The sequence below is a fragment of the Monocercomonoides exilis genome (assembly GCF_001643675.1).
Source record: "Monocercomonoides exilis strain PA203 chromosome Unknown scaffold27-1312184, whole genome shotgun sequence".
NCBI classification, from domain to species: Eukaryota; Preaxostyla; order Oxymonadida; family Polymastigidae; genus Monocercomonoides; species Monocercomonoides exilis.
The window spans coordinates 627,126-636,269 of NW_027150572.1; the positions used below are offsets into that span (position 1 = coordinate 627,126).

At 30.9% G+C, this 9,144-nt stretch overlaps 2 protein-coding genes across 2 annotated transcripts; one reads left to right on the forward strand and one right to left on the reverse strand.

Annotated features, from left to right (window-relative positions):
• Positions 1–656: 656 nt before the first annotated feature.
• On the reverse strand, positions 657–2,744 carry MONOS_10824 (putative MRG; the record flags this gene model as incomplete). The annotated part of the gene is made up of 4 exons (XM_067863302.1): positions 657–1,002; positions 1,078–2,123; positions 2,174–2,202; positions 2,396–2,744. 4 exons carry the CDS (start codon positions 2,742–2,744, stop codon positions 657–659), a joined length of 1,770 nt encoding a protein of 589 aa, XP_067725984.1.
• Positions 2,745–3,550: 806 nt separating this feature from the next.
• Positions 3,551–7,421, forward strand: MONOS_10825 (uncharacterized protein). Its single transcript, XM_067863303.1, has 6 exons — positions 3,551–3,618; positions 3,783–3,813; positions 3,874–3,910; positions 3,959–5,418; positions 5,516–5,591; positions 5,677–7,421. The coding sequence occupies exons 1-6, from the start codon at positions 3,571–3,573 to the stop codon at positions 7,115–7,117; spliced, it is 3,093 nt and encodes a 1,030-aa protein (XP_067725985.1). The 5' UTR covers positions 3,551–3,570; the 3' UTR covers positions 7,118–7,421.
• Positions 7,422–9,144: the final 1,723 nt, after the last annotated feature.

Below are 9,144 nucleotides of genomic sequence, written 5' to 3' on the forward strand. Positions count from 1 at the left end.
TGATATTCTAATATTGAATCTGTGGCTTTAATTGTTATGTTTATTAAATCAACGTTGCTTTTATCACAAGTTAACAAATTTTGGGACTTTTTCGAAGAAATATCAATATGGCACGCAACCATCTGTAGTTGCGAAGAAATAAGTGTTGAAACGTATTTATCATCTTTCTCAGATTTTTTCCAAACTTTATTGAACGATAATGAAGAGTTATCAGAAACGATACCTGTAGAAACGATTGAAAGGAACCCAGTATTATGTTTTTCTGATTGAATTTCAAAGATGATGAGAGCAATGATGAATAAGTCCATCTAAATTTTCTTTGGTGATCTTAGTTAATCTTTGCCCATATTTTGAAATTTGAGTTGATATAAATGAAAATGTTTAACTGTTGATATCAAATGCATTTCAGAAAAGTCATTTTTTATTGATATTTAGATTTCAAAGAGAGTGTGCAGATTTATTTTTCGATAGTGCATTCATTCAATAATAAAACACTTTTCTTAAATATTGTTTATTTTCATCGAAATGACAAAAAATGAAAAATAATAAATATAATAATAATAAAGAAATTCAGTAAAATACAATGTAATCAAACCATTTCAGTATAATTATCAATAAATTGAATTTTATTGATTAAGATAAAACATTAGTTTGGTTTATTCCTTTATTTCCTCTTTAGTATCAATGCTTTCATTTTCTTCATTAGGTTTTTTAACTCCAGAATTTGAAGTCAGCAAAGTGTTAACACTTTTATCAATATCTTCGATTTTATCTTCTTTTTCATTTTTTTGTGCTTTTTCTGTATTTCCCTTTGTGCTGCTTTGCCAAATTTTCTTTTTTTTCTTCACCAATGTTATTGAGTCTTTTGTTTCCCACTTAGCGAGGTAAGGAAGATTATACTCAGCAGGAGCGTCAGAAAGAAGTTCTGCATATCGCACATTCAGTGACAAAGCTGGTTTGTATTCTGCATTAAAAATAAAATCACCATACAGAGACAAAAAACTTTTCGAAAATGTATGATGTTGCAAATGCATCAAGAATGATCAAAATCTGTGAGAATAAAAAAACAAAACAAACTTTAATAATTCTTGTATTGTTGAAGATAGATATTCGAAGTCGGTTGTTTGATAAAAAGAAGAATTTTGATGAAGAAGAGAAGGAAGCTTTGCTAAAAGACGAAGAAAATGTTCTCCTCCGTAAATATCACAGAAGTTTTCAATATTTGCTGGGAGAATTCCGTCAGTCAGAACGTCGAGCGAAATATGATGTGAGGAGGAAGCAGAAGAAAATATGTGTCCATCATTGCTTTGGACTTGTAATTTTGGAGTTGTAGAAGGCGTTGGAAAAGCTGATGATGAGGGAGTTGGAAAAGGAGAAGAGGAGTCACCAAGAATTGATGGGAAAATAATCTGATTTGTCATCGAAGAAGAAAAATCGAGAGGGGAAGGAAAAGCATCCAGTGAAGACATGTTTGGAGCAAGTAGCATTGAGGGTATTATTGATGATAATGAATATGATGAGGAAGATAAAGAAGAAATTGATTGTGTTGAAGGTGACTGAGAAGGTGAATTAGAAGAAAGTTGTTTTGATTCGGTTGAAGGTGATGGGCAATCGACAGGTGCAGAAAGTGGATGAGATAATTGAGGTTGTTCAATTTGTTGAGAGCAACTGCTATTTTTTGCTTGTATTTCTTGAGTTAATTCAGGAGAATCTTCTATTATGTCATCAAATAAATCATCGTCGTTATCCAGTGACTGTGGATCTGTTTTCTTTTTTAAAAGCCACTGGAAACATTTAAATTGAAGTAATTCTTCGTCAGTTAGCAGTATTGATTCTATACATATATTAAAGTAGTTCCGCAAATCCTTTAAAAGTCTGACTAATAGCTGATCTTGAATGTTAATTTCAGATTCTTTGGATTCATTGTTTTCCTTTGCAATTGTTTCACCCGAATTTTTCGTTCCTTCCAATTGTGAAGCCCAATTTTTTTGTTCAGAATTGCTATCAGAATGCTTTGTTTCAAGCTTATTGCAAATTGATAAATCTCCTTTTGATGCTCTATAAAGAATTAAAAATGTATTTAAAATTGTTGTAATGGATGGTTTACGTGGCAATGAAATTAACTGTGTTAAATTTAAAAATTGAAGAATCTTGTACAAGAGAGATTTCACACGCTTTCGCCTCCAGACGTTTTTTCGTAATCTGAAATCAATTGCATGCTCAAAGAGTTTGGAAAAGAAATTGAAAAATGTTTTTTCCTTTTGTTTTTCTCTGCTTCTGTGTTTGCCATCCTTTTTTTACTTCTATTTTGAAAAGATAACAACTCTATTCGAAGATTAAAAAGGAAATTATTTAAAATTCAGTGATTAAAAATGATAAATCAAAAGTTAAATACCTTCTGCAGATTCTTGATCTTGTTCTAAATCAGAAAAATTCACGCTTTCTTCGCTTTCTGAATAACAATCTTCATTTTCAAGAAGATGCGATAATAGCTCTTTCCTCTTGATTTTTCCTTCTCGATAAAGTTCTTCTTTTTTTATTATACGGGCGACTTTCGCATTTTCTTTGGTATCTTTCATCATCATGTACGACGTTCGCCATTCATCATGAGATGCACCCCAACCCCGGTATCTTAGTTTGTATTCCGTAATTCCATCGCTTTGGCGCATGTCATATATTGTTGCCTTATAATAGCAAACGCCAGATTTACCATATACCACCTCCTTCAAATGATATTCATCCATTAGAATGAAAATTTTAAAAAAGTAAATTAACAATGGTTATGATCTTTTTTCATTCAAAAATCAGTTGTTTGCAGTTTATGAATGCAAAAGAAATATTTATTCAAATTACCAGTTTAATTTTCTCCAAATAATAAACGAATGAGAACAATCAAACACACAGTTTTTTTTTTTTTTTTTTTTTTTTTTTTTTTTTTTTTGACGAAGAGCTGTTGAATTATAAAAATCGAATTCTTTTTTCCCATAAGTGTTGGATGTATTTGAATAAATATATATATCCTTCAAAAGGCCTTTTTTCATTTCCAAAATAGACCTCAACATTCTTTTAAGATGTCATAGCTGGTTAACAATATAGATTTCTCTTCATTTCTGCCCTCTTTATATTTTCATAAAATGAAAATATTTTCCTAATGTTAAAAATTTAGATAATATCATTTCCAATTGTGTTGTTTGACTCGCTTTGCTCACGGAACCATTTGAATTATAATCTTGAATGTTAGTGTAATTTCAGTAATACATTGTCCTTAAAGAAAACTTATTTGAACAAAATATGACTACCACAAATATATAAGAATTTTTAAATAATCGCATGGAAATGCATTGCATATCTTTTATGAATATAGTAGTTGCTTTTTATGAAATTAAATTTTAAAATAGAGAAATAATCAAAGTTCATTCTTCAAAACTATATTCAATTTGTGAAATTGTTTTCTTTTTGCAATCATTGAGATTTCAAACAATAAAATCACTTTGAAAAGAACAATTCTTATGTATTAAATCACAATAGTTTTGATCTAGATCTTATGTATAATTAATATAGATTTTTCACATGAGATCAACAAGAAGAAATAACAGAACAGCCTTACCTATTTTCAAGGTATTTCGTATTCTGTTATGATCGCATTATTTGTTTATGTCTATTTATTGTTATTTTTTTGTTAATATTTGTTAAAAATTGATGGATTGCAAATCATATTTTTTAAATTATCAATATGTTAAATTTGCTTGCACTTTTTGTGCAACATGCTTCATTCCACTTAGGATGTAGAAGTTGAAATCGTCAACAATGAAAGTTTGCTTTTTAACCATTGTGCTTGATCTTTGTTCGTTCATACTTTTTCAAAAATTTCAGTCACCAATAAACTGGATGAGTTATCCACAAGATTGCAGTATGCATATAATTTTGCTTTTCCATATTTCATGGCATGCTATTTTAGATCGAAAAAGTACAAAAATGAAGAATTGCTCGATATTTCAAAGCAAATTAAAGATTTGCTGTCTCAATGTGTTGGAAGCATGGAAACTGTTCCATCATTAATATTATATAATATCATAAATGAAAGCAAGACAATACTCAAGGAAACTGTTGATGATAGCGTTGTTGCAGCATACATTTTGGCGGTCGTACACATTATTGATTCAAAATCTTATTCGGAGCAGCATAGAAAACTTAGGGAGATACAAATTCCACTCACAGCCAAGGAAAAAAGAAACATGTATGTTCCCTATGGTCAAGAGAAGCCAAAAACACGGAGTCAAATCGTTTCTGATTTTCTGACTTCACCACTTCTACAAAATATCATTGCAGAAGGGGACGTGATACCAGCTGTAGTTGAGCGGATACACGTCACAGAAAGCGATGAAGCATTGAGCGCGTTGTCCAAGTTAGTTCTTAACTTTGTGAAGATGGCCGACGAAAAAGGAATAGCAACGATGACAGGGCATCATCTTCTTGATGGTATCGACTCAATTCTCATACGATGTCAGAGCGAAGAAGGATTGTTGGATGCGATTAAAGCCTTGCGAATTATGAATAACATTGGAACGAAGATCGCCCAGGGGCTTTTTCAAAACTGGCAGAAAGAGTATCGAAATCATTGTTTTGAGGCTGTCTTGACAGAAATTGTTGTTGGGAATAGAACCAGAGGAATTGCAAGAGAGAAGATTAATTTCAGCATTCCGTCATATCGAAATGCTGTGGACGTTCAATGTGAGGTGGAAAATGTCGAAAGTCTATACGATGAAATTCCACTGACTGATGACGAAAAGCAGCAAATCAGAAGGGAAATGCCAGCAGACATTGAGGACGGAGAAGAAAATGAAGAAGAAGAGGATGAGAATGAAAAGTCTGAAATTAAACAAAAGAAACAGAAAGGGAAAAATGCAAAGGATAGCGCAAAAGCGAAGCCCAAACCGAAATCAAAAGCAAAAGCAAAAGCAGTTGGCAAATCGAAGACTGGAAAGAAGGCAAACGAGGAATCTGAACAAACTAAAAGAAAGCAAGGAGCAGAAATAAAAGCTAAAAATCCTTCTGCCTCAGTAACAGCTGCTGAAACATCTGCATCTCGTAATGCATCGAGCATATCTCCTATTTCATTTCAAGTTCGCATCGAAGCCGCCTTAGCTCTGGTGAATGGTGGAACGTATTTTGGGATGCTTTTGCCAATGAAGAGCCTTGCACGTGCTCTTGTGGAAGGGATAAGGTTACCGGATGGTATTGAAGAAGAATATTTGAAAAAGAAAAATGAAAATTTACCAGAAGCAGTAGGAAGTGAAGCAAATGATGAAGGATCTTATGCCGTTATGGAAAATGCAATTAGATTGATGAATGGAAAGATTGACATTCCTAAGATTCAGCATTGCATTTTTTGTATTGATTCTCTAGCTTTTCAAAATGGTTTGTGCATAAATTGAATATTAGTGAATAATTATTGAAAAATACTTGAACTTATTCTATCTTATTAAAAAATGTTTCGATTAAATGGAACTTGTAGTTCACACCAGACGAGAAAATAAGCTTTCAGATTCGCAGGTGAAGGAGTTAATGGAAGTATTGATCCGTTTGAGCAAGTCTGAATTTTATTTTTATTACTTTGCTGAGAATTTGATTTAAATGAATTAATTGATTTTCATCGTGTCAATTATTTGTAAATAGATTTCCTGATGGATTATTTTTCAATTTGTCGAGTCATTGCATCGAAAGCCTTTGTGCAGTGTACCGAAGTCAAATGAAGCAACTATTTCTTTCGGTATATGAAAAGCAGTTGGTGGAGGACTTAAAACTTGCGGAGGAAGAGATGAAGAAGATCGTGGAAGCAGAGAGCAAGATGAAAGAAGAAAAGGCAAAAGAAGTTACCATGGAAGTCAGTACGCAGAATGATCCTTGGTACTATAATTCATATGATAATTTTGATAAAAAGCCTTTACCGTTTAATTTTGCAAGAAAACCTTCTTATACTGAGTTTGAATCCAAGTCTGAATATGACTTGCTGTGCATGATGAGTAGTGGGTTATTAAGCCTTGAAAAGAAAAAATACATGCAGAACTTATCACAAATATTCGTCCCTCGAAACACTGCTTACGGATTTGGCTTCAGAGCGAACAAGCAATCTTTATCAGTTCCGAAATATCATTACTCTTTGACGGCACTACGTGTCAATCACTCACTCAACGTTATTTCTTGCATGCACAAACTTGAGTATGATAACAGTGATGAGATTGCAATAAAGCAGTATTTTGAGGTATTGGTATCTCGTATGGCTCGTCCTTTCCCTCTGATTGCACCAACTTCTGTTGGGCAGCTATCCAGCGCAGTGTATCAACTTCAGTCTCTTGAGTCTATTCAGAATTCGATTGACCTGTTTGTATTGAAAGTGATGACGAATGTTGTAAAGGAGCTTCCATTCGTGTTCAAAATGGGGTTTGTCAACGTTCTGTTCGAATGGTTGGCAAACGGCAAAGACTCAAACGCATCAACAATTTACATAGCAATTCAAATAATTCGTGAGACCTGTATTGTTTATATGGATATCTCCAGGCAAAACAGAATCGATGAAGTTGTTCCATACAACGAAAGCGTGGTGGAGCGAAATAAATATAACTCAGTTGAAGGTAACAAACCATGGATGGGCCCACAATTATACCAAGTTAATGTAATTTCTGTATTGGAGAAGAATAAGTGCTATGACGATAATCATGTAATGTTCATGGTTGATCCAGTTTCAAATAAGATGCCACAACTGAAATTGCAAGATTTTACAGAGGATGCATGCGAACTTTCAAAAAGAGAAAACATTGGAGCATATCTTCTACGTTTTATTGATGATGCAATAGAAGAATATGGAATTCGTGATCTTGTTGAAAGTACTGTTCAATCCGACAATATTCAGTTGTTTTGGAAGTGTTCCGGTGGATTACCAACAATTAACCGGAAAATTATTGGGAGAAACGTTGGTATATATGATTCTAATGATATTTCACAGCTTCCGCTTGTTGAATTTGAAATGACTCCAGTAGATTTGCGTGAAGTGGAGAATGACAGAAGGCTTGGTGCTGCTAACTTTTATCGTCCGGTTCCGTTAATGATAGCCAATTAAATTTTATCTTTAGCTAATGAACAAATTGTTCCTTAAATTAATTTGAACTGTTGAGTATTCGTTAGATTGTTTGTTGAATTTCTAGCTATTCTCTTTTCTCTCTATCTTCACTTTCACTTTTAAAATCTTTTTAATATGGATCATTGTTTTTGAAACCACTTTTTTCTGTTTATTTTATTTTGTATAAAATGTTTTCTATTTTAAAACTTGTTCAGAATTTATTTATTATTCAAATTTTATTTTATTTTTATTTTTTAATATGATTGATAGATTATTCTGAGCATTCAAAATACCAAAAAATGTTCCAGAGAGTATGTAAAGATATTTTTTTGATTGATGAGCATTGCAATGGAAATATTATCAAAATTAATGTTTGAATTTATTATCTTTGAAAACCATATATCATATGGCTGATCCTTTTTGAAATCATACTTTCGTTCGAGTTTTGATCTAAAAATTTTTCTTAAAGGGATTTTGAAAAATTGAACAAAACATGAGGCAAAATATTTTGCATCAGTCATTTTCATTGAAAAATAATGCACTTTTCATTGATTTTTTAAGGTCAAAGAACACAATAAAAATGGGTTCATTTTTTGTCATTAGTGAAATTTTGGAAAACTTAATGTTTTGATTTCAACGATGACTGTTTTCTGATAAGAAAATCAAATTTATTTAGATATCTGAGAAAGCTAAATAAAGTTATGAGTGAAGCAATTTTTCTATGCCTTGTGCAAAAAAAGCTTGAAAGTCCGTATTTTCCCCCACATGTTAACACATATTGTTCATTATGTTGTTTTAATTATAACAAAATTATTTTTTAAATTACATTGAAATTTTATTTTTGATCAAAACTCGAACGAAAGTGTGATATCAAAAAAGATCAGCCATATAGAAAATTGAATTTTCGAAAAGCAAAACTTGAAGATGTTCGAATTTTTATAATAATGTTTCATATTTGATAAATGAATTTCTTTTTGTATTTTTAAACTTATCTCGATGTTGAATTTAATAAAAATATCTATTCAGTCTGAACAGGTTATTATCACACAAATATAACCAACCTCTGTTAAAATCATATATTTTAATGAAACAATATTTTTTGCTCGTTTCAAACTTATTTTTCATATCATATTATCACTATTTATTACACTATTTGTAATTTTTTCTTAGAAAAATCGATTTTTTTGAACAATATTTTGAAAATTTCAATTTTTCAAAAACGAAGAAGAATAAGTCTGAATTTTTTATGTGTATGATAAAAAAAAGAGAGATTGATATTAAATACTGTGAATTTGTGAAGAATTATCGAAAATGGAAAATATGTCCTTAAATCAAAAAATAGATAAACTTATATTAAATCTTCTCTGTGGAAATACGTGTCATGTGTTATCACAATCGGACAAATTCACAATTAGTTGAGCAAGACCCGACGTGATAATATCCGAATCAGACTGTATTTTCGAAGAAATATCTTTTTTCTGGGTGTTGATAATGGAAAGGTTTTTTGTCATTCACAGAAAAATCTGATTAATGAATATGAAATTAATTATTTTTATTTTCAAAAGAAATTTTTAAGATGAATAAATGAAAAAGTCAAATCATGATCTCCTTTAAACCGTTCACAGTATTTTCTAACAAACTTTATTTAATTTTTATTTACAAAATTTATGGAAAATAAAATAATGATTTGAAATTATCATCCTATTTAATATTAATATTTATTTTTTTGAAAATTTCATTTCTTCCAGAATGTGGATCACAAAAAAACTTGTCGAAATTTGCAAAGAAAGTTTTCATTCAAATTCTTGATAAATAGCAATTTCTTCGAAAGTTGATGTTCAAGTTGAATTTTTGATAATAATATTTTCGAAGAAAGATTTTCCTTTTCATTGTTCATTTAAGGATTCAAAAAGAAATAAAACAACGAAAATTTTTTTTGTGGAAATAATTCGATCAGAATAACAAACAAACATGTTTTGAATAAGGTTCAGTATTATAGAAAATTTTTTTCTCTTTATAATTGTATA